The sequence below is a fragment of the Nansenia antarctica genome, assembly GCF_963989245.1.
Source record: "Nansenia antarctica genome assembly, chromosome: 20".
Classification (NCBI taxonomy): Eukaryota; Metazoa; Chordata; class Actinopteri; order Argentiniformes; family Microstomatidae; genus Nansenia; species Nansenia antarctica.
The window spans coordinates 7,420,243-7,448,145 of record NC_137693.1 but is presented as its reverse complement, the minus strand read 5'-3'; the positions used below and the strand labels follow the sequence as shown (position 1 = coordinate 7,448,145).

At 44.3% G+C, this 27,903-nt stretch overlaps 4 protein-coding genes across 8 annotated transcripts in view; all 4 read right to left on the bottom strand.

The window, feature by feature from the left end:
* Nucleotides 1-151: 151 nt before the first annotated feature.
* Nucleotides 152-3,718, bottom strand: LOC308174792 (P2R1A-PPP2R2A-interacting phosphatase regulator 1). Its single transcript, XM_080549899.1, has 8 exons — nt 3,171-3,718; nt 2,785-2,869; nt 2,545-2,604; nt 2,239-2,285; nt 1,982-2,101; nt 1,821-1,876; nt 1,548-1,632; nt 152-1,072 (listed from the first exon to the last, which is right to left on the bottom strand). The coding sequence occupies exons 1-8, from the start codon at nt 3,269-3,271 to the stop codon at nt 955-957; spliced, it is 672 nt and encodes a 223-aa protein (XP_080406025.1). The 5' UTR covers nt 3,272-3,718; the 3' UTR covers nt 152-954.
* Nucleotides 3,719-5,375: 1,657 nt separating this feature from the next.
* On the bottom strand, nt 5,376-6,761 carry LOC308174317 (P2Y purinoceptor 3; the record flags this gene model as incomplete). The annotated part of the gene is made up of 1 exon (XM_080549396.1): nt 5,376-6,761. One exon carries the CDS (start codon nt 6,759-6,761, stop codon nt 5,376-5,378), a length of 1,386 nt encoding a protein of 461 aa, XP_080405522.1.
* Nucleotides 6,762-16,135: 9,374 nt separating this feature from the next.
* LOC308174587 (mediator of RNA polymerase II transcription subunit 31) lies at nt 16,136-25,452 on the bottom strand. 5 transcript variants are annotated; one of them, XM_080549685.1, is made up of 8 exons: nt 24,000-24,116; nt 19,290-19,505; nt 18,714-18,852; nt 18,460-18,599; nt 18,250-18,302; nt 17,979-18,103; nt 17,129-17,446; nt 16,136-16,761 (listed from the first exon to the last, which is right to left on the bottom strand). In XM_080549685.1, the coding sequence occupies exons 2-8, from the start codon at nt 19,499-19,501 to the stop codon at nt 16,435-16,437; spliced, it is 1,314 nt and encodes a 437-aa protein (XP_080405811.1). In that variant the 5' UTR covers nt 19,502-19,505; nt 24,000-24,116; the 3' UTR covers nt 16,136-16,434. The 5 variants fall into 5 exon arrangements, 4 of the variants coding, with proteins under 4 accessions (XP_080405811.1, XP_080405810.1, XP_080405813.1 ...); XM_080549684.1 differs by lacking the exon at nt 24,000-24,116 and adding an exon at nt 20,099-20,174; XR_013937922.1 differs by lacking the exons at nt 16,136-16,761; nt 17,129-17,446; nt 17,979-18,103; nt 24,000-24,116 and adding an exon at nt 20,099-20,174 and having other exon boundaries at nt 18,263-18,302; nt 18,460-18,594.
* A 1,116-nt stretch (nt 25,453-26,568) lies between these two features.
* The window catches only part of LOC308175023 (Na(+)/citrate cotransporter-like), an 8,215-nt gene continuing 6,880 nt past the window's right edge, over nt 26,569-27,903 (bottom strand). The window contains exons 11-12 of the mRNA XM_080550138.1: nt 27,487-27,624; nt 26,569-27,280 (exon numbers count right to left, since the gene is read on the bottom strand). Coding sequence (XP_080406264.1) covers nt 27,137-27,280; nt 27,487-27,624 — 282 coding nt within the window. The 3' untranslated portion in view covers nt 26,569-27,136. The remainder of the gene's footprint in view (nt 27,281-27,486; nt 27,625-27,903) is intronic.

The window sequence follows — 27,903 nt, the reverse complement described above, 5'->3', positions numbered from 1 at the left end:
GTGGTCGGGGGGGTGGATGATCCTCTGGGTAGAGCTTAGCCTGGGGATTCAATATCTACAGTACAAACCCCCCCCCCCCCCCCCCCCTCGGCCAGAGAAAGTGAGGGCGAATTAACATAGCCCCGGTCATATTTCAGTATTCACATATTCTTACACTATGCACATATAGACAAAGTCTGAACCGCCAGCCCCGTGACATCATCCTGGTGGTGACCTCAAGTCTGAAGTTTGAGGAACCTCTGGACTACTGGAAGAACTCAGTAACACACCTCTAGATTATGAAATAAACAAAACATAAGAGTACTTCAGCACCGGATGTACACTGGACGTGCCTCAGCCATGGTGGCTTGAAAAAACAACTACAGGTACTGCACGTTGCCATAGAAACAGAATTGTCCCACTGTACATACTGTGTACGTATCTCTTATGCACACTGCTCTCTCTCACGCTCTAATGCTTCTTGTTTAGTTTGATTTAATATTGTTGACATTGGATATCATAACCCCGTGATGCCAATTATTACAAGAAGCAGGTGTGTCCAGAAGTTCACTCTCCCAACTGTTTCTATGTGCTCTCCCATTGTTATCACAGTCTTCGACCCTGACGACACTCTGCAATGCACAGGTCACCTGGTCACCTGGTCACCAGCCCCCCTCTGATTATCAAAGCACTGGTGTCTCTTTATACAACATCTATATTCAATCTTGATTACAACTCAAGATCTGATTACTTCAGAGCCAGGGAATCTGACGAGTCTCCCAAAAGGCTCTTGAGAGAGAGGAGTGCCTTTGGCTCCAATAGGCTGATTGTGTGGAACCCAGGGCTCTCATAGGCTGACTTGGGCTTCCCGGGAAGGCGGACTAAACTGAGCCCTGGGTTCTGATAGGCTTACTGAGTTGAGTCCTGGGTTCTGATTGGAGGACTTGGGACTCTTGACTCCTGGTGTTTAAGTCACTAGATGCTGGGGTGATGAGGGGTGAAGGGCGGCGGTGGGGACAGGGACAGGGGGCTGCCCTGGGGACTGGCACACACAGGTACACCCCCAGAGGGAGAGTCTGCTGCCTGAGACACACTGGTGGAGAGAGAGAGAGAGAGAGAGAGAGAGAGAGAGAGAGAGAGAGAGAGAGAGAGAGAGAGAGAGAGAGAGAGAGAGAGAGAGAGAGAGAGAGAGAGAGAGAGAGAGAGAGAGAGAGAGAGAGAGAGAGAGAGAGAGAGAGAGAGAGAGAGAGAGAGAGAGAGAGAGAGAGAGAGAGAGAGAGAGAGAGAGAGAGAGAGAGAGAGAGAGAGAGAGAGAGAGAGAGAGAGAGAGAGAGAGAGAGAGAGAGAGAGAGAGAGAGAGAGAGAGAATAAGTTCACTTAGATGCAGGTGACTACATGTACCAGCTATCCAAATGCATATCTCCCTGGGCATAAAGTGTGTAAGTGTGTGTGCGTGTGTGTGTGTGTGTGTGTGTGTGTGTACAGTATGTGCGAGAGTGTGTGTGTGTGTGTGTGCCTGTCACGCTTGCTGTGTCAGAATGCATTCCTAGATTTGAGGGGAGACTCACCTGACTGTGTAACTAGTGTGGTGGGCAGGATCCGTCACCCCGGCAACAAACAGCTTCTTCGGTGGGCCATCGGACTCCACTCCTCCTAAACAACAGAGTTCACCAGGATAAGAAAGAGCACACGCACACACGCACATACGCACACACACACATACACGCACACACACACACACGCACATATGCACACACACACATACATACACACACACACACACACACACACACACACACACACACACAAATAGAAAGCTGAAAGTTGAAGGACCAACATACCTTTCCTTTTCAGTGGAGTCAGTGCAGGCCATCTCACAGTGGAGCTTACAGCTGGCCTGTTGGATCAAGGGACACGGTAAGAATATGAGGTGAAATATCCCAAATAAGGGCTGTTATTCCCCCCCAAAAAACCAAAGAACTACAAATCTGCTTTTGTGCACCTAAACCTCCGTGTTGGACTGGGGGACGAATTAGGTGTGACACCACTGTCCTGTGAATGGAACCCCTGGGAGTGGTCATGCCAGTGACTGACAGGAGGATGAGGAACCAGGTTGGAAGCACTACAGAGCAAGAAAGAGATCAAACAACAAACGTGAATGATTTGTAAGTAATGCACTTTAACAGTCTGAATGCCTGTGTGTGTGTGTGTGTGTGTGTGTGTGTGTGTGTGCGCGTGTCAAGTGTTTCAAAGTCTTACCTCAGTCTCTGCAGACTCCCCCTCAGTGTCATCTCCATGTTCTCCTCCTGAAACAAACACACACTTTCTGTCAGTTGTCTAGTGTCTCTCTCTCTCTCTCTCACACACACACACACACACGCACATGCGCGCACACACACACACACACACACACACACACACACACACACACACACACACACACACAGTGTAAGCTAACCCACAGGCTGATGCATAAACACACACTCAAACAGCATCATGATTCATACAGAGACAGATACACAAATAGGGGAAGGAGGCCCAGAATATCCCAACCCTTATCCTCACCTGCCTTTTGTGGTCTAGTAGTCTCTCACCGCCCAATGAGAATGGGGACAGGGGGACAGCCTGCAGAGACAAGACCGGTTGCGTTATTGTCTGTGTGCTTGTCTGTCTGCTGTGACAGTCACAGACATGCAGACAGAGACATGGAAACAGATCAGGAGCTCCGCTGACGACGAAGAAGACTTCAACTCAAGAAGACAGACAAACTCACACACACACACACACACACACACACACACTCACCCGAGAAGGAAAGCTAGGGTTGACCGAGACACTGCTCCGCCGATACCGTGCCGAACTAGTGGGACTGAACACTGTCATACCATCACTGTTGATACAGAAAAGAGTACAGTATAAGTGACAAAACAAACACCCATTTCATGACAATGGAGCCTTTACATTATAACAAATGAAACAAAGTACAGTAAAAAAAAAAGGCTGTAATGATTCACTCTAGTTAGGTTTGGTGTACCAATTTGGAAATGAGCTACAAGTCGTTTTTAGTATGGTTATTATTTAAGGCTACTCATTTCTATCCACTCTAGTTAATATTGTTCTAAAAAAAGAATGTGAATTCAAAAAGTACAGTAAAAACTAAAAAGGCTGTAATGTATGTGTAATTCACCCACCTGACACTTGTTATCATGGGGGCGCTGTTCGATCTACGAAGAGCCCCGCCTCCGCTCCCGGCGGCTGCGCCTGCGCACTGGTCCACTTCCATCCGTTCCATTTCTGTGGGTCCCCGGCCTCCAGCCTAGCAGCTCGGGCTGCTGGCCTCGGAGCTCTCAGAGGCGGCGTGAGGGCTCTACTCAAGCCCCGTGAAAGCCCGACCTGCAGGCCTCACTCTCACCACCGTTTCGATCCAACCCAAAGCCGCTTAATTCAGCGGGAAATAGACCTCCTGTCCTGCATTCGCTCTATCGCATTTTTCTGTTCGATGAGGGCCAGACTTTTAGGGGAACGCCAAACCTTTCGTAGGGTAATTCACAGGTTAGCCCAACACTTAACCTAGACTAAAAGTACTCCGAATCGCAATTCCTGTTCTCGCACAAGAGGCTAAACAATGAAAACATACGCACATACTAAGAACTTAGGAGAACGAAACGTTAGACTAACTTTTCAGGTAAATTAGAGTTAGTTAATAAGACCAGCTAGTGACGCGACTTTTTTTTTTAGGATTAGCTATAGCTCGCTAACAATCTAACTACTTGGCAAGCAGCGAAGCAGGAGTCTCAGGATTAAAACAGCACAGTTCCTCCGCGAAATAACCTTTAGGTGGGTGAAAAGGTGCATCCTCCGGTCGAGTTGACCACCGTGTCCCACACGAAACCGACCAAACCTTCAAACAGTCGAAGCGTTACTCTAAATGTAACTAATTGAAAGATTTTAACAACATAGTCCTCTACCAAATAGAGGTAGTTCGTCAAATGATGATTATAGCGCCTCACCATGGCCAGACATAGTATTGCAGAGAGGATATCATGAGAGGGCTGATATGAGAGCTGAGCAATGCTGAGAGACGCACAGCAGATGTGATGATAACCGTTGAACCTCATATGAGACATCATATTATGTTACAAAGTATAGCCTATTATTAGGACCTACTTGAATATGACGGATTCAATGTTTTCAGTTTAGATTGAACACAGAAGGCAAACAAATATCATGTGTAGAGACAAATTCAATCTTCATATTTCCAAGATGTCAGATGACAGGCAGTCACCAGTTGCCACTTACCTTTGAATAGTATAGCACTTAGGTATATAGACACTTACTTTATGTTTAAACCCCTAATGAACCTAAGTATCGTTATGTCAGTGTTTTCAATCAAGGGAACTATATAGCTACAAGAGCCATAGCAAACATGATATTTTATTGATTCTGTCTACGGTAGTCTATAAGAATCACTAGGATTGGAATATGTGTGTACTTCTATAGTGTTGTTTTTGTCATCCATATTCTCAGATTTACTTGACTGAGCTGTCCTTTCTATGGCTGCTTGCTACGCCAACTGTTTTTCACAATCACTCTTTTTTCCCTTAACTGAGGGAGGAGACAACAGTCAGCAATAATATTGGTGGTCCGGACTTCCTGGGTCACTGGATGCTGTTAAGGAGGGGCGAAGCTGCTTACTGTCCTAGCCTGCATTATGACATCACATTTTATTCACATGATTCACATGCTTGACAAACGACCTACTTGACAACGACAAATATCTGCTGTAAGTCGTAGCTAAGTCACTTTGGATAAAGGCGTCTGCTAAATGCCAAAACATAAATAAATGTAAACAAATGTTTTATTACTCAGCTGTCCTCTGGCCTGGAAGGCGGGGGGGGGGGGGGTGAGGAGTTGGGTCAGGGGTAGAGAGAAATGCATGAATGCAGGGCGTTGTGTGTGAAAGTGTGTCTGTCTGTGACAATGTTAGTGAGTTACAGTGAGAGAGATGTTTTATGAATGAGCACTGTGTGTGTGTGTGTCTGTGTAGCCTCAAAAGACCTGCCAGATGTATTTAGACCAGATGAGAGGGGAAATGATTAACCTGGCGATTAATCTTATGGTATACAGTAACTCTTTATTGGACAGGACTCACATAACGTTAACCATACACAAAAAGTTGGACCACACTATATCCAATGTCCAACAACTGCATTTAATCAGAATATGTCAGACAGAAAAGTTAATATGAATTAAAGTGCAAAACAACAAAGTCCCTCAAGCAGGGAGGTCTAACCACAAAGTTCTTTGTTGTTGAAAAATACACACAGACACAAACACTTTTGCGTAAACGGTGGACTGCCTTAGTTGTTGGTTTTGAAAGTAAAAAGTCAAACCTCTCATAATACAACCCCGGAAGACTTTGACTCATTCTCCTTATGCACCCCTCCTCTCTCCCTGCCTCCATTCACATTCTCCTTCTCTCCCACTCTATCTCTCCTTAAAATCCTTAGCGGCCAGAGGGAGTGACCAGGGCGGTGGTCATGGCGACCAGCTCTGCCGGCAGGCCAACAGCAGGGGGCGCCCCACTTGTCTCCTGTGAGGAAGTACAGGAGGGCATTGAGCCAGGCGTTGCAGGAGGCCAGCGGCCTGGTGACCTTGTAGCAGATGGAGACGGTCTTCATGGCGTTGCAGCTCCCCACCTGACCCCTCTTGAGGAGCAGGAACAGCGTCCGGGTCACGTGGAACGGGAGGAAGCAGAGGGCGAACAGGAGGGTGATGGTGACGATGGTTTTGATGGACTTGCGACGTCTGTGGATGTAATGGGAATGCTGGGAGCTGGAGATGGAGACGGAGGTGCTCTGCCTGCTCACCTCTGACCCCCCGCCTCGTCCCTCCTCTCCCCCGGCCTCGGAGCTGGGCGGGGAGCGCAAGGTCTGGAATATAGTCCACACCACCTGGGAGTAGCACCAGGCGATGATGATGAAAGGCACGAAGAACCCCAACAGGTGAAGCACGATCCCATAAGGGACGTAGTCGGCGAACTCTTTGTCAATAGCGTCGTCCCAACAATTCACATACCTGTTACCGACCCCTTCTCTACTACCGCCCTCCTCAGTCTCATTCCCCCTCTCTCCTCCTCTCCCACCATCCTCCCCCCCTCCTTTCCCACCCCTCACTACATACCCTGTCTGGGCGAAGCGGAAGATAGGGCATGTAAGGGCAAACACCACTACCCACACCATGACACAGGTCCCCTTTACGACCCTCTTGCTCTCCAGAGTGATGGTCCTCATAGGGTGGCAGATGCCCAGGTAACGGTGCACAGAGATACAGGTGAGGAAGAAGATGGAGCAGTAGAGGTTGAAGTAGAAGAGGAAGCGCACCAGGCGGCACATGAAGTCCCCGAACACCCAGCGGTCCCTGAGCACGTAGCTGGCGACCAGGAAGGGCAGGGAGAGGCCGTACATGAGGTCTGTGGTCGCCAGGTTCACCATGTAGATCAGAGAGGTGTTCCAATGACGGGTGCTGCCGTGGCGACAGCCGCCTCGGCGACGGCAGGAGCGCAGCAGGACCACGGAGTTGAGCGTCACGCTGAAGACGAAGGTGACGGAATAGCAGAGAGGGAGGAAGATGTACTTGTAGGATTCATCGATGCTGCATAGGGCAGGGGAGAGAGAGGGGTATGGTAGGGTGGAGGACAGGTCAGAGGTGGGGTTGTGCCTCCCCACTGCCGTGGCAGCCACACTCCCTGTGGTGTTGGTGGGGCTTGGGCTTATCCTCATGCTTGGTTGTTGTTTTTCTCTCTCCTTTGTAGCGTCTCATGTTCCGTTGTCATCACGTCTTCCTCGGAGCAAATTCCTCTGCTTGTCTGCTATTCCCCTCTTTCATTCCCTCTCTCAGGTGTTGTCTGTCGTCTGCAGTACCCTCCAGGCTGGCAGAGGGTTTGACAAAAGGACAGATATTATTCTGTGCAAGAGTAAGAAAACAAGTGCTTTAGCTCTGGAAAATACTCACTTGGAATGTGTTTAGCTGATTCAGAGTAATTCTTGGTCTATTGGCCCTTCAATCAGTAACAGACCTTTCCGGAACCTCTCTATTCATCCATGTTACATCTCTGATCCACGTTGACCATGAGTTACCCCAGGCCCATGTTTTGGAGTAGGTAGATCCACAGTGCAAGAATCTTACATTCTTATATAGGTACAATATTGGGAATATTCTTTTTCTGTTTATGTGTGGGTGTTTCGTGTGTATCTCCAAGGGAACACTGCATTAGTTGGAAAAAGTTGTTTATCAGTTCAAATGTTTAGCTTCTGTGTTTATATTCCATGTTGGGAATGTTTATGACTCAGAACTCTTCTCAAAGCATTGGTTTAGTCAGTTTGGTTGTTTGAAAATAATCGGAAATTGAAAAAACAGATGTATACTATCTCTTTCAAATAAAATATTGTTTGTGAATAAAAGGAGATCATTACGTTTGGTGCAGTGGTGTGTATATCTCATTGGAGGGTGCAGCTAAAAGTGTCTCTGTCCCCGACACAGGGTCCCCCCTCCTTCGACCTTCACAGTCTCTGTAAATAATTGATATCCATTCATTCAGACAGAACTGCAGAACGGAAACCCAATACAACCAGCTGCAGGCACACTGCTACTGCAATATTACTGCAGCATAATTGAATTGTGAATTATGTTTTGTACAACATTGATCCTTTTTTTTTCAGCTGAACAATACAGTCAAGAAAGACAGGTTTTATGTCATTTACATTTCTCATTCATAGTCCTTTAATTGGAGAGTGAAAATACTGTTAATTCCCATTATTAATGTACTGTACATTATTACAGTATGCATAGGCCTGCTATGTTTGTACTGTATGAATCATCAATCAATGTCTAGCATGGAGTACGTATGTGTATTACGTAAGATTTTGATAACATGTTGCCACAACACTGTACATTTGTATGTATTTGCGTGTGGAAGTATAAATAACATTTCTTACCTGATCTTCTGATGATATAGATGATCAATTAGCTCTTTGTTGTCACAGTCACAATTAGGTATCTAACCCTAACCCTAAAACCTGATGTTCTCCAGATTGCTCTTCTCTCTCAGTGTAGCACGTCAGTAGAATAACAGTACTAAAGGCATATTGTGTGTAGAGTTAACCTCCACTCTGTGACTCACTCATCTCTCTCCCTTTATTCTCTTCTTCTCTTGTTCTGGCTATCTTTCCTCTGGTGCAGGTCAGTCATCCCAGGCACTGTTGCGTGCTCAATCCCTCCCTCCCTCCCTTTCTCTCTTTTCCCCTCTCCCCCGGTTTTCTGTTTTTCTTTATCCTCATCTCTCCCTCCCTTTTTTGTCCTCTCATTCATTAATGCTGAGCTAGACAACTGAAGGTACACTGATACTCTCTCAGACACACACAGACCACACCGACACAAACACAGACACACAGACACACAGACACACAGACACACACACACACACACACACACACACACACACACACACACACACACACACACACATACACTCATATTGACAAAAAGAGGTATGATCACAGTCCAATAAATGCTTAAGAATACTGGGCATGTAGTCTCTCCTACACCTGTGTGTACCTGCTTCGGTTTGAGTCTAGGCAAGTTCTAGAAGACAAACACAGCAACTGAACACCATGTTTAATAACCGTACAAAGTTTATTGAATGCAAAATTATTTAAACATAATAATATAATATTATATATATATATAATCAATACTGAAAAAAATACTTCAAAGTCAAATGCGATCCAGAGCACTTGTTCCTATGGCTCTCTCTGTCTCCTATCACATACCTCCATCACACAACAATACACATGATTATGTGAGAGTAACGTTTTTATACTTATTTATTTATATATCTTTCTAATAACTGCTGAATAAGGCACAATAGGTGTTAATGAATGGATGGAATATCAGCTTCTTGGTTGTCATTATGTCCTATGTCATTGTGTCCTATGTCAGTATGTCCTATGTCAGTATGTCCTATGTCAGTATGTCCTATGTCAGTATGTCCTATGTCAGTATGTCCTATGTCATTATGTCCTATGTCAGTATGTCATTATGTCCTATGTCAGTATGTCCTATGTCATTATGTCCTATGTCATTATGTCCTATGTCAGTATGTCCTATGTCAGTATGTCCTATGTCAGTATGTCCTATGTCAGTATGTCCTATGTCATTATGTCCTATGTCATTATGTCCTATGTCATTATGTCCTATGTCAGTATGTCCTATGTCAGTATGTCCTATGTCATTATGTCCTATGTCAGTATGTCCTATGTCATTATGTCCTATGTCAGTATGCCCTATGTCAGTATGTCCTATGTCAGTATGTCCTATGTCATTATGTCCTATGTCAGTATGTCCTATGTCATTATGTCCTATGTCAGTATGTCCTATGTCAGTATGTCCTATGTCAGCATGTCCTATGTCAGTATGTCCTATGTCATTATGTCCTATGTCAGTATGTCCTATGTCAGTATGTCCTATGTCATTATGTCCTATGTCAGTATGTCCTAGGTCATTATGTCCTGTCAGTATGTCCTATGTCAGTATGTCCTATGTCAGTATGTCCTATGTCAGTATGTCCTATGTCATTATGTCCTATGTCAGTATGTCCTATGTCATTATGTCCTATGTCATTATGTCCGTAAACCACCTGAGTGTGTGTTCTATAGGAACACCTCCTATCACAAATTGCTTTTGTATACTTTCGTTCCTACCACTCTGCCCTTAAGTATTGGGATCAGAAAACAAACACCATGTTAAGGTCCAGCGGCTAGTTTTACAGGAACTATACTACTACTACTACTACTACTACTACTACTACTACTACTACTACTACTACTACTACTACTACTACTGCTACTGCTACTGCTACTGCTACTACTACTACTACTACTACTACTACTACTACTACTACTACTACTACTACTACTAATATCAGCAACTCTGAGACTTTCCTTACACACATTGTAAGTGGGCAATTCCCTCGAATTGACAAACAAAAATCCAAAAATATTATTAGAGAATAGCTCCCTTTAGCCTGTATGAACAATTCCATAGCTTGTTTTACATAATGTTGTAAGTGGACAATTCCCTAATATATCAGTAAGTCAAGGACTCAACAGGTTAACACAATAAAACTTGTGAAAAGATGGCCTCCCTCATTTGTATGTAAATGATATAACTCACCGAGTGGCGGGCCAGACTACTGTACGTCTATATGAAAAAGTGCTTCCACCGACATCTCTCATGACTAACAGAGCTTCCTTCTAAGCACAGGCCGCCACGCCATGGAGTCATCGACGTTATTACCGATGTCATAACGACATCATAGATGGCTTAAAACCCTATTTCTAATTTGAAATTATTTTCGTTAAGTGCACGCATAAACTTCAACACAGATCCTTAATACAGCACTCTCTCCATCGATGATCGTGAAGATCGTGCGGATCAATGGGCGGGTTCCCGAAGAGCGAGAAAAATAATATCCAGTATAGTATGGATAACATGGATGCCAATGCACATTCATTCCCCATCAGTGTTCATCCTCATGTCTCTGTGCGGCCAGAATCACATCTCGACCGTTAAGCTAGCACTGTGACATCCCATCTGTGACGTCTCCTAGGGGCACTTCCTGGACAGTGGAGGCATCACCTTCTGTATTCCTGGTCACAGTCACTTCCTCTTCCTCCTGGTCCCCTGTCGATGGCAGTTATGTCATATCCTGGTCCATCTGTCTGTCAGGGTTATGTCAGATCCTGTACATCCAGGAGCATGGCGTCCTGTTTGGTCTTCAGTTGGTCCCTAATCAACAGATGACCCACCAACTCTGAGCTCAGGTCTGGGAGGGGACACGCACAATATGGTGAATATAGGTCAATGACTGTGTGTGTGTGTGTGTGTGTGTTGGTGCGATGGTGCGTGTGCGAGAGTGAGAGAGAGAGAGAGAGAGAGAGAGAGAGAGAGAGAGAGAGAGAGAGAGAGAGAGAGAGAGAGAGAGAGAGAGAGAGAGGGTGTGAGTGTGTCTATGTGTATGTGTATCCCGCAAAAGGTTCCCATATAATAATGCAGTATGACCATTGGTAACTGTCCACTGACCGTGTATGCTCTGGCCGAGGGAGATCCTGAGGGATTCAAGCTGCTGCAGTGAACAGGTCTGCACGTCACAGTGCTCCAGGTGCTTCCTCTGGGAGACAACGTTACTGCAGACGAGATGCTGACACACACACACACACACACGCACACGCACACACACACACAGACGCACACACACACACACACACACACACACACACACACACACACACATAGACGCGCACACACATACACACACACACACACACACACACTCACACACATACACACACACACACACACACACACACACACACACACTTACAGATTATAAACTGAAATGGTTTGTGACACAAAATCAATACACTCACTATTTTCCTCTCTGTTCATCCATCCCCTATGTCTATCTCTCCATCACTCTTTTCCTTGCTCTCCATTCCACTCTAACTCCCTCCTTCCCGCTCCCCTCATGGCTCACCTCCGTCTCTTTCTGTTCGGCCAACAGCTTGTCTCGGAGCGCGCTCAGTGTGGCCCTTACCTCCAACTTCAATCCAGAGGGGCGGTAACCATGGCTACCTGATCCTATAGAACCCTAACAAACCGGAAATACAACAATGTATTGTTATGGGTACAGACAGACACACATATTATATTTATTAGCAGATGGCCGTACTAAAACAAACAATGGTAATGATCTCAACGGAACCAGAGCGAGAATATCAGTTATTTTGTTTCGGTTAAGGTAAGGTTTATGGTAATCAGGTTAGTGATATAAATCATATTTGTGTTTTTGTAAAAGAAAACAACAAAACTAGGAGAGATGAGTAGCAATGCATCTACAGTAACAGACAGAAAGTGGCTAACCTTGTGGTCTAGGATGATCCTGTGGTCTAGCACCACAGCCTACTGTGCCCACATACAGTCATGGACAAAAATATTGGCACCCCTGCACTTCTGTCAGATAATGCACCACTTCTCCCAGAAAATTGTTGCAATTACAAACGCTTTGGTATTCACATGTTTATTTCTTTTGTTTGCATCGGAACAACACAATAAAGCAGAGAAAAAAAGCCAAATCTGATATCATTCCACACAGAACTCAAGAAATGGGCCGGCCAAAATTCTAAATCGTAAGAAATAATTGTATTTCAAGCATGTAATGCTCCTTTAATTTGTATTTAAATTCACCTGTGGCAAGTTACAGGTCCTGACAATATAGAAATCACACTTGCAACCATTTAAAATGGAGAAAAGTTGACTCAACCTTTGTGTTGTGTGTCTGTCTGTACCACACTGAGCACGGAGAAAAGAAAGAAGAGCAAAGAATAGTCTGAGGATTTGAGAACCAAAGTTGTGGAAAAGCATCTAGACAATCTCAAGGCTACAAGTCCATCTCCAGAGATTTTTATGTTCCTGTCTACACTGTGCGGAACGCCATCAATAAGCTTACAGCCCATGGAACTGTAGCTAACGTCCCTGGACGTGGACGAAAGAGAAAGAATGTACTTCCAATCAACTTCCAAACAAATTCAAGCTGAACTGCAGACACAGGGTACAACAGTGTCAGCTCGCACTATCCGTCGCCATATGAATTAAATGGGACACTATAGTAGGAGAGTTTGCCAAAACTTACCTGGGGAAGCCAAAATCATTCTGGGAGAATGTCCTGTGGACAGATGAGACCAAAATAGAGCTTTTTGGTAAAGCACATCATTGTAGTGTTGACAGAAAATGAAATGAGGCCTTCAAAGAAAAGAACAGGGTCCCTACAGTCAAACGTGGTGGAGGTTCACAGATGTTTTGGGGTTGCTTTGCTGCTTCTGGCACTGGATGCCTTGACTGTGTGCATGGCATCATGAAATCTGAAGAATGCCAAAGAATTTTGGGGCGCAATGTAGGGCCCAGTGTCAGAAAGCTGGGTCTCCGTCAGAGGTCATGGGTCTTCCAGCAGGACAATGACCCAAAGCATACTTCAAAAAACACCCAGAAATGGTTTAACACAAAAGTGCTGGAGAGTTCTGAAGTGGCCAGCAAGGAGTCCAGATCTAAATCCCATAGAACACCTGTGGAGTGATCTCAAAACAGCAGTTGAGAGAAGGAACCCTTCAAATGAGAGAGACATGGAGCAGGTGGCAAAAGAAGAGTGGTCCAAAATTCCAGCAGAGAGATGTAAGAAACTCATTCATGGTTACAGGAAGCGATTGATTTCAGTATTTTTTTTCCAAAGGTAAAAGTCCAGTCCATTTTTCTGTGTTTGGCTTTTTTCCTCTACTTTTTTGTGTTGTTCCAATACAAACAATAGAAATAAACATGTGAATGCCAAAGCATTTGTAATTACAACAATTCTCTAGGAGTAGTTATCTGACAGAAATGCAGAGGAGCCAATATTTTTGGCCATGACTGTATGCCCATGTCAGCATGGGTTCGAATCTGGCCCATACCCTGCTGACATACTCCTTACTTTCCTGTCTTGTTCTACTGTCTCTGTCCATAAAAAAGAACCTAACCTCTTTGCTAGCTCCATCCTCATCATCATCTTCTTCACTTTCACTGTTGTTGATGAAGCACAACTGTAGATTTTTGTGGTTGGGGAATCTGTAACACAACATTTATTACTGAATCATAACATTTGTCATTGTTATTTAAAAAGGACTTCTTGCTGTTGTCATTACCGTGATGTCATGACCGTGACTCGACATCTTCCCATGTCCTCCCCATCCTGCCCCACCTCTCTCCGCAGCCCACCCTGCCACTCCTCCGCCCTCCACTCTGACACACTCCTCAGCTCTGTCCCACTCCCAATCTGAAAGAGAAGAACACAGGGAGGAATCAGGGATGAGAAGAGATGAAGGGAGGAGACGGGTGGAGACGTGTGGTGACGGGGAGCATCGAATCCAACTAAGGGTGTCATTAAACTGCAGTCATACTCAAACAGACAAACTGAATTTTCATGCTAGGGTGTTACGTTAAGAAACATAGTGTTGATTTGGCATTATTGTATCATCCTCCTGAGAGAGGCTTTTATCAGACACCAAGCTAGTGTAGCGGTTGGCTTAGATATTATCTCATAATCACAGGCTAGACGGGCTAGACAGTAGTGGCCCACTATGTTAGCGCATGAGAATCCTGAGATTTCCGCATTCGAAAACAGACTACTCTTTCAGTGTTAGCAGATGTGGGAATCAGATATGTGCTATATTTATGATGAAAGCTGTAGAAGGTCTACGGGTTGGTTTTTGGAGTGGAAACTGGAAACTGCCTGGAAAAGCCTGTCGATGCAGTAGAGTTGCAACATGTATGAAGACAATAGCACATTCTCCTATACAGAAGGGTAAGGGGTGCATCCCCAAGACTTTCAACATGGACAGGCAGCCAATCATTCATCCAGGACCAGCTCCATCTCCCATGTGAACTCTGACCTTTGCCCTTTCCCTTCTCTCCTTCTCTTGTTTCTCCAGCTCGGCTATCCGCAGACTCAGGTCTTCCCAGTGCATGATGGGTAGTTCCTGGTCATCCTTGGAATCCACAGTCTGATGAAGCTTCACAGCTCCCTCCTCTTCCTCCGTATCATCACTCTCCTTCTCCTCCCCTGTCTCTTTCTCCGTCTCCCCATCCATCCTTCCCTTTGTTACAGGGGGCATAGAGAGAGGGAGGTCGAGGAGGGAATATGTATATAATACTAATATAATATATGTATATGATATACATTTAATATATATATTTGAATTCATGCAACAGTAAAGAAAAGTGAGTCACATAAGCGATAGACCTATGCCAGATAATAAATGGTTGGTTTAGTTTCAATTAATCTATTATTGTTATCATAAATACTATCAAATAAATATTTGGTTATTATTAGTTTATTATTTAGTATTATCTATTAAAGTTTTAAAAAATTGCAGCAGTCTAAATTACAATTTGCATGTTGTCGGAGTCAATGGCCTCCGAAATAAAGTTGGGAAACACAAGGCCTTATAATGTAGCCTATTTTATGAAGTAGGACTTATTATACAGTTGATCTTTTCCCATCAACTGAATACTCAGTAAGTCTTGTGATTTATAAGTGTGACGCTTAACTAAAAGACTCGCTGTGTCGCAAAGCCAAACTATTGCACTGGAATTTGTTATGTTCTGGAACACGGCCCGACACGAATACAAAGTATCTAATTGATATGACACACACACACACACACACACACACACACACACACACGCACACACTAATGTGTTGTTGGATTGTGAGGGGGGCGGGAGACAAACCGATACTTTGTTGACTTACCTATTCCAAATCGTGCACAGCTCCCGACATCACACTCTCCCTCCCGTTACTGTCTCTTCAAATTAGAATGTGCGGGTCTCTGTTCATAGTAGGGTAGCGCTTTAAATAGCCTACTATAACTCTATTAACTTCAGATTACTCTGAACTCTTTCCTTTTAGGTTAAGGAAACACCCTGCCTTCTCCTGCAGGCGACCCCTTCCCTTTCCTCCAGCCCCCCTCTTTCCTCTGCGCCCGTTCCCACAGCTTTTAACCTCTATACTTCTGCTACGGGACAGCCTCCAACCCCTCTTCCTTCAGAATAACGTGCGTCCACTCTAGTCCTCTGTGCCTATCCCGTTGACAAGGCGATGCCTCGAATTCCATGAATGTTTGAAATGACAAGCGATATCTATTTCAGAATTTAAAAAAACAAAAAAAACAGCGGGTGTGGCCTTGCATTTCGATCTGGAAACAATGTAAAGGAGGGTTATAAGAAAGGGTTAAGAATGTACTCTTAGGTGTCCAATTTCACAATTTTGGGCGATGACGACTCAAACCAGATGGGAAAACACGGTGGGAGATTCGCAGATTACTTCACACAGTCCCCTGGTAACATTGAGGTGAAACTTGAAATAGACTACATTTCGGATCTCTTGCACAAAAACTACAGGTGGGCTATGATTTGGTTCTATTCAGGCCTACATAACATGGTCATTATTTCCAATAAGAGTGTCATAGCGTCTGTCAGTTTGTGTTGAGCAAAAACGTGTTCTCTCCCGTAGCCAACAGGCACGTTGATTTATTCACTTTTATTAATGGCATGAAAATAAATGCTTAACCCATTATGGAGTGTATTGTTATAAACAACTCAAGAAAATGCAATTCGAGTAACAGCAGAAAAGAAGTGTAAGAAAAACAGAGATTGTGTTTGTTACATTAGGCTATTATTACCCAAAGGCCCTGTGGATAAAAAACAGTACATAGAACACAGTCAAAAGATACATTTCAGGAATAAGCGTTCTATCCATTTCACTCCATTCATCCATAGCTCAGATTCCTCCCCCCTCCCCGACCCATGTCAGTCACCAGTCTGCGAATCCATCTCTTCCCACTCGGTGGCGCTGACGAGCCGATAATTCCGTCGCCGATAGTGCTCTGGGTGAATCTGTCTCTGTCTCCACACCTCTTCATAAAGACTCTGAGTAACCGGTGGCAGAGGGGTGAACCTCCCACTGCTGGCTAAAGTCTGGTAGTAGCCCCATTGGTCTCTGTCCATATTTAGCATGTGTTTGGGCTGCACCCCCTGCTCTGTCTTCTTCTCCATCTCTCTCTGGATCTCCTCCTCCATCTCAGCCCGTGGCGGCAGAGCAACAGTACCCTGCAGGACCGCCAGAGCAAACTGGGCCTGAGGGAGAGGGGGGGAGAGAGATGTACTGTCAGCAGCATAGTAAACAGGGAGGGTCAGAGAGAGATAATGTAATGCGTATGTTACGGTACATGTGGGAATGCGGTACATGTGGGAAAACTAGGGTTAGGGTTAGGTGCTACGGTGCTAGGGTTAAGGTTAGGGTTAGGGTTAGGGTTAGGGGTAGGGGTAGGGTTAGGGTTAGGATTAGGGTTAGGGTTAGGGTTAGACATGCCAGCATGTACCAAGTCGACGTAGCACCTAACCCTAACCCTAGTTTTCCCACATGTACCGTGTTCCCACATGTACCGTAACACGTATATAGAGTATTAATAAACAACAACAGTTTGTTAACCATCTTACTTACCTGGCAGTGGAAATGGGGGAAGGGGCAGATGATCTTACAGATGCCTATGATAAAGAGAGAGGAGAAGGCAGGGGGCATCAGGAACTTGTAGAGGGGGGTTACGAGGTGCTGCTGGACCTTCAGGCCCAACCGGGCCGGGTTAAGGAAGGGGTAACTGAAGTTGTAGCCCGTGCAGAGCAGCAGAACCTGGGCTTGGGCCACGCCCCCATCCTGGAACTGGAGGGAGCCGTCTTCCTGAACCTTCACTACGGGAGCCGCCTGGCGGAGCGCCGGGGGCAGAGGGAAGGTCATTGGGGGCTTGCCATGGCTCAGGGTCACCTGGGGAGAAGACAGACAGGAGTGAGGACTCATCTCATTCAACTCTACGTATCCTGGTTAGCCTCATGGAGATCTTTGATTCTGTCAGAGAGACCTGGGGATATCAAGACCAATTGGGAGGAATTATCGGTTCCAGGCTTATTTTTAAGTGTCACGAGACTAAGTCTTGCGTGATGTATTTTTAAAAAGCCTGGATTTTTTAGATCCCCAAATATAAACTTGTTTTACTTGTTTATTGTAAAAAACACTGTATAGCTACAAAACATGGTTTAAACTATCATTTTGATCTCATGGATGGTCAGTCCGTGCATCCATAGGTCTGTCTATGAACGTGAGAATGGTTACATTTCTATAGACCCGTCCTGTAGCTGTTTACCAAAAAAGTGACGGGGAGCCCACTATTGTTTGAATTACAGATTGGACCTTTAATTAACCTTTTTTTTAAGAGAGTGGTATTTCCTCAGCCATTGAAAGGTACAGTAGGTGTGTTTGAGAGAACAGGAAGAGAGGATATGGAAGGTACGATACTCACCTGGGCGTTGGCTTTAGCCAGCTCTATAGAGATGTCCAGTCCAGAGGCGCCTGCACCCAGCACCACCACCGTCTGACCAGAAAAGGGCTCTGGGTGCCGATATGAATGACTGTGCAACACTGTGCCTGTATCGAGAGAGAGAGAGAGAGAGAGAGAGAGAGAGAGAGAGAGAGAGAGAGAGAGAGAGAGAGAGAGAGAGAGAGAGATACAGGTTCAGAGAGAGGGATATGGAGAGAGATAGTATAGGATAATGGTAAACACAGGTCTCCACCTTTAAAGTGCTCTAGCCCTGGGATGGTGGGGATGTGGGGGTCGGAGTAGTGCCTACATGGGGAGGACAGAGACATGAAGATAAGGGGCAAGGTATAAAACACATGTACACCTATAACTAAAACTGTCCTGCTTGAATTAAGATAACACCACATTAGGATGGGGGAAATGATTAGATCGGTTTGTGAATACCTCCATATGCACGTCTTACCCGCAACAAATGAAAACAGAGTCAAATGTCTCTGTTTTCTGGACTCCTGCCTTGTCGCGCGAGGTCACCTCCCATGTCACTGGCCCCTCCTTCTCAGTCTCTATGGAGACAGGGTTCACCTCTTCCACCACTGTGCTGAACTAACAAAGAAGGCAGTCCAGGTTCTTTCATGAGTCAAGTGTTAGCTTTCACAAGACAAAAGCAGTATAGTGGTCCCTGTATGTGAATGTATAGTGTATAGACAATGTACTTACCCTGACGTGTGGCGTGATGCAATGGCTCTCGCAGTAGATCTCCAGGTACCTTTGCACTGTCTGGTGATGCAGGTAGGAAGGCAGCTTGGGGTCAAAGGGGAAGTCAGGGAACATCATCACCTCCTTGGGCAGGTTGGTCCTGCAGGGGAAGGGGAGGTTAGAAGGTTAGACACAAATAACAAGACTAGGGTTGTGTTCAGTTGAACAAACCGTAAAGATTAAAAAATAAGCATAATAATAAATACCTTCAGGTAGTAGACCTGGGGGGTATTTCATATTCCATCAACATCGCTAAAGGAAAATCCAGAGTTATTTTTTTACAAGTCGTCTTATTTCAAAACAAGAGTCCCGCGGAACTTAAAATAAGCCTGGATTTTCCCTTACCACGGTTAATGGAATACCCCCCAGGTATACTACCCCCCAGGTATACTACCCCCCAGGTCTCGTGAGACGAGACCCCCCCCACCCCACCCTCAGCCTCCTTTTCCAAATGTGTTTGTACAGAGTCTGACCCAGAGAGAGAGAGAGAGAGAGAGAGAGAGAGAGAGACATGCACAGGTGAGAGAGTTACTGTACCTTAGGCTTTTGTACATGCTGCTGTGAATGGGCAGCCCGTTGTCATATCTACCGGTCCGTTCCTCATAGAACCAGGTTCCACCGACATGTTCTGTGAGCTCGTAGACAACAGGTGGGTCAAAGGTGTCGGGACGTAACAGGATGTGATGTGCGGCACACAGACCAGCAGCTCCAGCCCCTACCACCGCCACTTGCAGTCGGCGCATCCTCATAGTCCTATCAGAGGGTTCCATGGACAGAAGGACAGTTGGTGAAGATATAACAGGGTGGAAACATTCAGTCCCACAACCTCAAACAGATTTGGATTACCGCCAAAGGAAAGTACTGTTTTTACCTGAACAGGGCAACTTATAAACTGGAATATAATACTGACTATAATGTATCTGACAGCCAGAGCAACTAGCACTTGTGTAGGCAAAAGTGACTGTTGACACATTAACAGACCACAGACAGGAATGACATTGAAATGCACTGTAAGCACTGACATTGAAATAGACAATAACACAGACACACACACTACAACACTGGAACAATACTGACCCTGTCACACATACTGCCTTATGTTGTATACAGCGACAAAGAGACAGCAGTGAGCTGGAGAATGTACACAATATAAACATTAGTGTGTGTTTAAGGTGAGTGGGAGAGTACTAGTGGGATGTTTGAAAATAGGCTTCAATTAGGCTACCATAAAAGCAGAATTATAACACACATCGGTGAAGCTAATTATATGTTAAGCAAGGTAGGAGATAAGATTAGACAGACATCTGCATAATTTCATAAAGATAAAAAAAAGATAAAGTCCTTACACTAAATCCCTCACTGCTGCAGAGCCGAGAGTCCTTTTCAGAACACTCACTGGTGTAGACTTTGGTAGACTAAACATTAGACATTACCTACAGAACGTGACGTGACACTCATGTGGCAATGTGAACCTATTGGCCATCATGCCACACGCAGAGCTGTCACAAACACACCGTCTCTCTCCCTGACTGACACACGCACGCACGCACGCTGTGTCCCTCTCCAAGTTCACTGAAACGTTTTTGTATTTCATTTAGGCTACACAGTTGCATAACATGCGACTCAGCGAGTTGATGGCCTTGTGCAGTATGGAATTACCGAGAAATTAAAACCCCCACTGATGACATTTTGCATCTCCGCAAATGCCAACTCCTACTACTCCGACTCCGACCGTGCAATGCCCAGCCAGTCCGTTGCGTTGTCTTCCGCGTGCCAAGCGCAACATGTTCTAGTCATCTATGTATTCATAGCTTTCATGTGACGTCACAGCATAGTGGAAACGCCCACCTGACGGGCAAAAGGCACTTTTTGCGGGCAAAACCCACGGGCAAAACCCACTTTTTGCGGGTTAATAACTTTGATTTCCCGTGGGTTAGGAAAATAATTCCAACGTATCCGGATAGAGTAGAAGACAGGGAATCCAACACTATTTGAATGGAGTCGATCCTTCACTCCTATCACCGTGGACACAGCAAGGAGCGAATTCCCGGATATACATATTCCCTCGCCTCGCTGACAGCGGGAGTTGGGAGTTTCGTCCAGCAGCCGGTGAACGCCCGGTTGATCGAGTTTCATATTAAAAGTATATCTTCTCGGGGTGTCAGCGCGGTGGTTAAGGGCTCAAAATGACCGTATACTGATGGTGAATTTAGCAATAATAGTCATATGTTTGTACCACCTCCATAACCGGTGTTATTCACGGGAAAAGCCGGTCAAGGAGGCACCCTTTGCAGGTCAATAACTTTGATTCTCCGGGGGTTAGGAAAATAATTCCAACGTGTCCGGATAGAGTAGAAGACAGGGAATCCAACACTATTTGAATGGTGTCAATCCTACTCTCCTATCACCGTCGTGTATCTTGATAGTTCTTCATGAGTGAGGTGGTCTAAATAGTAGGCAGCCATGTTGAGCGATGTTGCTATGATACTTTTTGCCCGTCAGGTTGGTGGTTGCTAGGGAAGAAACCACGTGACTGAAAGCTATGAATACTGGTCTTCAACCAGGGGTCCGCGACCCCTAGGGGGTCCGCAGAGGTACTGCAGGGGGTCCGCCAATTTTTGTCATAATAATTGACAATTATTCACCAAATTGACAATTGTTCACCAAAATAATTTGTGAGAATTAAAAAATATCACAAAAATGATATTGAGTAAAGTACAAGCATTAATAGGCAATAATACACTACTTTTGACAAAAACAATTTACAAAATAAATGATTCCCATGATGCAGTCTAACATAACGTTAGCTAAAAAACAAACAAACACCTGTCTAGCAAGCTAAGTGTTGGTTAAAATGGTGCAGTTCGGTCTTTGTTGTGAAATTAACGTTAATCAATAATGGGAAATTATATATTTTTATCAATCATAAACACATATAGGCTAATAATACCCCAGCATATAAATAATAAGGTGGAATAAAAGGTGAATTAAGTAAATATAAAAGTTATTATAGGCCTTAAAATGTGACACATTAAAAAAAAAATATATACATATGGGGGTCCCTGTTCTGTTTGTCTCGCGTCCAAGGGGTCCTTGGGCTGAAAAAGGTTGAAGACCCTTAGATTCTATAGCGCCCATCTTGGTAAGGGATTGACAATATATATATTTCTGTAATTTCACTTAACTGAAAAACTGAATATCACCGACCATTATAACCGCTACACGCGTGACGACACGTCGCGTTCGTAAATTGAAACAAATAAATACCCTCTTCAGCAAATACATTCCGGTTAAATTGGCTTGACTACTGTAGAACTTTCCACCTTTTGGCCCTGAAGAATTTCCTCGAATTTAAGCAGAAAATGTTTCTGTAGGCCTACACTTAAGAATTAATTCTGCTGTTGCCGTCAGTTTACATTTACATCATTAATTAAGACAAGTGAGCCAGTTCCAGTAGCAGTCATCTGCCCAAGCCATAACACCAACTCCATATTTCAGGTGGTGTGCCGGGGATTTTGGGCAGTTAACTTTTTCCACCACACTTCACACTTACCATCACTCTGGTACATGTTGATTGTTGTTTCATCTGTTCACAAAACCTTTTTCCAGAACCCTGCAGCTATTTTTTTGTTTTCAAACTGTAATCTGGCCATCTGGCTTCTGTTACTATCTAGTGGTTAACACCTTGCAGTGTAGCTTCTATAGTTTTGCTGAAGTCTTCTGCGGATGGTAGTCTCTGAAGTTGATCTGTGGGACAGTCGTTTTGGGGCTTTTCTTAATTATAGTGAGCATTCTTTGGCCAAGACAACATGCTTCCAAAGAGGCTGCAATTGGTTAGCGCGCGTGTGCAGTATAACATGCATATAACAGCATGCAGCAGAGCGATGCTTTTTGATTGATTGATTGAAAACTTTATTAGAAGGTTTGCAGAAGTAGGTACATGAAAGTACATATTACATACAAGGTCAACTAAAAGGATAAAAAAAACAAGAAAGCCACTGGCTTATTTCAATTGGGGTCCTTGGGGTTGCTGAGGTTGTGAGTTCGAGCCTCACCTGGAGCACAGCTTTTCGGTTGACCTCTACATTCTGAGAAAATGACCTCCTCCCGCCTTGACAGATTATTCATACTGCCTTCTGATTACTGAAAGTATATTCTAGAAAGTCGGGCTCCCAATGAGCTTGAATGAAAGGCACTATATAAGTGCAGTCCTTGCTTCCTCTTTTAAATACGTATGGGAGGGAACTGTATATGACATTGGTGCCAATACGTGTCTTCTCTTATATCTTTATTAAATTCATATTATAACCCCTCCCTGCTGCCACACTATTCCCTGGAATTATGAGTGAACTCAACTAGATAAGTGAACTACAGGCAGCTAATTTCCCAAGTTTCCCAACGCAAAACAAGCATTCTTACAAAAAATAAATAAAAAATTATTACAGTTAGAAACAAGAGAGATCATGCTTCAATATTTCTCTGTAATGAGAATATACTGTAAGTCCTATACTGGTGTACTTTACATCTCCATGAACCATACTATGAAATATTAAACAATAATAATAATATTAAACAGGCAAAAAAAGATGTCCACTCCAGTCCAGGTGGTTGTAGCCATGTCCTCATCATGTGCATTTTATACCACACCAGGGGGGTATTCCACGTAGGTTGATAACTGCATCAGCGATTAGTTGATCAGAGTGGATTAAGTCGATGCATTCAGATCAGTGTCCTTTTGAGGGGTGGGTTCAAATCCTGCTTCTGGCATACACTTTTTTTTTTCTAGATGCATAAATAGATTGCTTGACCCCCATAACGGGTAAAGTAAACGGGTAAGTAAAAACACCCCAAAAATACAAAGTTATGGCAAAAATTCAGGGAAAACGACAGTCATCTTGGATTTGTGCCCTGCACACCTTTTTCTTGGGCTTGAAGCTGAAAATTCCGTAATTTCATGTCGAGATAGGGCAAATGGAATAATACTTTTTAAAAAAAAGACCTAAGCAAAACAAAAAATGACCCATTTATCGCCCACTCCTACTTTCAGCCACATTCAAGGAACGGAACTCGCACTGAAATTATCACGGTTTATCAAAATAAGGCTGGATCTTCCTTTATCTGCATTCATGGAATACCCCCCAGTTCTCTTTCTCATACACGCATACTGTTTTCTCTTATACGTATAGTACACACACACACACTCACACACGCACACACGCACACACACACACACACACACACACTCACACTCATTTGGTTGTTGCATTTCCGTGAGGAGGCTGTTGCTGCTGCTGCTGCTGCTGTTCTGCCAGGGCCTGCTGCAGGCGGGTGCGTTTGCGGGAGTAGTGCTGCCAGTGAAGCAGCTGCTGCTCGTCAATGAACTTGGCACACTGGGCGTTCACCAACTCCTTCCTGAAGTGCTCGTACTGTAGCAGCTCCAGCATGTGTAGGCAGTGGGGGTACCTGCAAGGCAAGAGAAGGTACAATATCAACTGTATTAAATACACTTACTACTTTGGCTGTTACAATAAGAAAGGAAAGGTATGTCATTTACTTAGGGAACCTCTTACGACTGAATAGATATCACTAAACTAATTACACAAACAAACACAACACTGTAAATAACTACCAAGTAAACGATAATGATCAATCTGTGTCAGTCTTACTTGAGGAACTTGGCGTACTCTGGCTCCTTCCAGTAGAGTAAGTACTTTAGGTAGTTGACAAAGGGCTTCTCGCGCAGGTAGCCCCTCTGAGCCAGAACTGTGGGGGTACAGAGACACAGATGAGACACTGTCGCACACAATGGCCATAGATAGTTGGAGGTACAGACTGAAGTGACAGTTCGTGAGCTTAGAATGATAAGGTTCTATCTCCGTTTAGAATGATAAGGTTCTATCTCCGTTTAGAATTATAAGGTTCTATCTCCGTTTAGGGCAGTTCAGAGATATTGAGCGTCAACGTTTTTACATTCCATTATGTTTGGTGAGATGGAACCTTTGTATTCTATGAATTACTAACTCAAAAATGTCAACATTTAAAAAATAACACCACACAGGCATTAATAAACACCTAATGGATCAGATTATGTAAAAAAACTCAATTTTGACAAAAATGGAGATAGAACCTTATAATTCTAACGTCACGAGTTGAGGAACAGTGTTCCCCTGCCTTGGTACTCACAGTTGAGGTAATTGGGATTGGCCAAACACTGGATGAACTCCAGCTCCGATTGAAAGCGGTTCCTCGCCTGCTCCTCTGTAAGGTTGAATAGTTACATTAGTACTTAGACTGTATTTAATTTGGAAAGTTAATTGAAAGTCAACTCACAGCTAAATTAAATAGATAGCAGCAGGACCCAACGGTTTAAAACATGCGGTTGGATCACGATAGATTGAGGAATTAGCTACACTGGAATATCATAAGACATATCAACACAACGTGGCATTATTTGGCTCACATCTTTATATAACCAATTATATCTAACGGTCCTATAGTTAATGGTAGTGTACATCGCTCGCTAGCTATATGTAATTATGGCTTCAAACCTGTTTCCATGACGCCTGCCATTAGCGATCTGGAGGTTATCCAGAGCAAATGAACAGTTGCTTATTCTGTACAAAAACAAAACAGTATCTTTCAATTGTAGTTGTGTGTATGTAGCAATTATGTGACGACTAAATACTGAAAATCATCAACAATCAGCTGTCGCCATATTTGCCGCAAACAGCTTCAACTAGGCTGTTACGTCAGGGCCACATGGTTTACGTCGGTTTACGACAGCTGTCAAATCGGAGACTAGACAAATTCACCCACAAGAGGGCAGCATTCTCCAAACATTGGACACTACAAGTTGAAGTCTTGATAATATAGAATATGACAGTGAAACTGTAGAACCACACACCCTCTTTGAACTTCTTTCTACTGTAAGAGTATGTTTATGGTTTACCAATTATTTCTTTCTTTCTTTTGATTTATTTATTCATTTATTTTTATCACCCTACTTTATCTTAATCATATAGATACAATTTAAAGCATTTTGAGGCAGAGAGAAAATGTATATAATCCATTGCAATGAAATTAATCACTCATTTGTTCTTTTGAGAATAGTCCTAAAGTCCAGTTTATACAGTAGGTTCAAATCAAGCCAAAGGGTGAATTTGGGTAATCTGGGACATTGGGTAATGTCATTGGGGACACTCCAGTGTGCAAAGTAGATTTAGTTAGAACAATAAATAAATACACTGGATTTTAGGTGTCCCAGATTACCCAAATTCAACCTATGGGTTTCAATAACAAGGCAGGAAGTCTGTTTTGGCCAGTCTTTGTTCTCACGGGTGAGTGAATCGATAACAGTGATGTCTCTTTTGGCCACAAGCAGCTAGTGGACTTTAACCCACAGCATGGAAAAGGGGGAAAGGTGGGGAGGAGAACGTGTCTGTTGAGGTGTGGAGGCACCTGGACATTCAAACTGAATGACTGCCTAAAGTACCTCATTATATTCGCTTCATGAGGTAGCATAGGGAGGGAGGGAGAGAGAGAGGGAAGGAGGGAGGGAGAAAGAGAGAAAGAGAGAGAGAGAGAGAGAGACAGAGAGAGAGAGAGAGAGAGAGAGAGAAAGGGGGGGGGGGGGGGGGGGTTCTGTACGTGTTTCTGTAAGATTGTGCCCACATTTTCCTTCCACTATTGTGTTGTGCTTGACTAACTTACTCAGTTTGCATAATCCTTATTGGAAATGAGACAAGTGAAAAGTGAAAGCAGATATTGTTAGTGCTCATAAAGCTCCAGATACAACAACAAGTGACATACACTCCTCAACAGTCAAGGCTTTATTAACACAACTATTACAAATACAGTATGCAAAACATGTAAAATTAAGTCTTACAAAATAAGTGTCAGTCATTTGCATATATTGTGTCTTGATGATATTAAATAATTTGGTCAAAGGACCACAGATCTATATAGCTGCATTAGAAAATGTTTTGTGCAAGTAATTTATCGACCCCCCTTTCAATCACACGGTCATTGCATGTGATATACTGTAGGTAAGAACTAAGCCTAAACTCTGTATCCCCAGACTCGTGTTCACAGTGAGACCGGTCTCTGGCCAGCCCTCTGGTGTCCCAGCAAGGCCCCCTTGTGCGATGGAGGATGAGATGGGGATCTTCTCTGTGATTCCTACCCACTCAAACTACCCCAAAAAAACAGTGGCAGAGGTAACGAACGATACAGGACAGGTGGGAATGGTTTGATGGGGTGGTTTTGGTAGTCCTGCACCCTCTCATGACCCTCTTCCCAAAGATGGCAGTGGTGGTATTGGAGGATAGGGAGGGATGAGGTGGTGGTGGTGGGGGGGGGTTTGGATGTGTTCCCCCCGGCCCCCCTCACCCCCCTGTGGTCATGTTAGCAGCAGTGGTGTTGGCCCAGATGGGGAAGGTGTCCAGATCGAACATGGCTCGACCCCAACTATTGATGGCTAGAGTGATGCACAGGATCCCAATGACGTTCATCACCACGCCTGTCTTAGCCTACAAAAAGTGGACAGGGTTGGCGATGCAGGGTTAAAGTTCACGTGTGCCCATGAACAGCCTCCTTGCGCCTCCTCGGCATAGCCCTTTAATAGATTTAACTTAATGCATTTTTCACAAATGTTCAAATATATTCATGTTGTTTACGTCTACCGAGGGCACAGTGATAGTAGCTATGGTAACGTAGGTCAGAGGTGAGGGCTCACCATGTCGGACACCTTCAGGTATCCGTAGGAGAAGACGATGGCGTTAGGGGGCGTGGCCACAGGCAACATGAAGGCAAAAGAGGCACTGAGGGTGCAGGGGACCATCACATACAGAGGGTTCACCCCTATGGACTGGGACTGCAACAGGATACACACAGGTTATTGTGATGCACACACAAGAAACACAAATACACACATTATATACAGCGGGATCGCGTTCAAAACTGAAACATACACAGATTGTAGACAGACAAATGCGGATGCAGGAACACAAATTGTTACACACAGTATTACACACAGTTTTGCCAAGATGCTGTAGCAGTGTAATCCAACCTGGGAATAAGAAGGGATGAATAAAGGCATGTGTGTGTGTGTGTGTGTGTGTGTGTGTGTGTGTGTGTCCGTCCGTATGTGTGT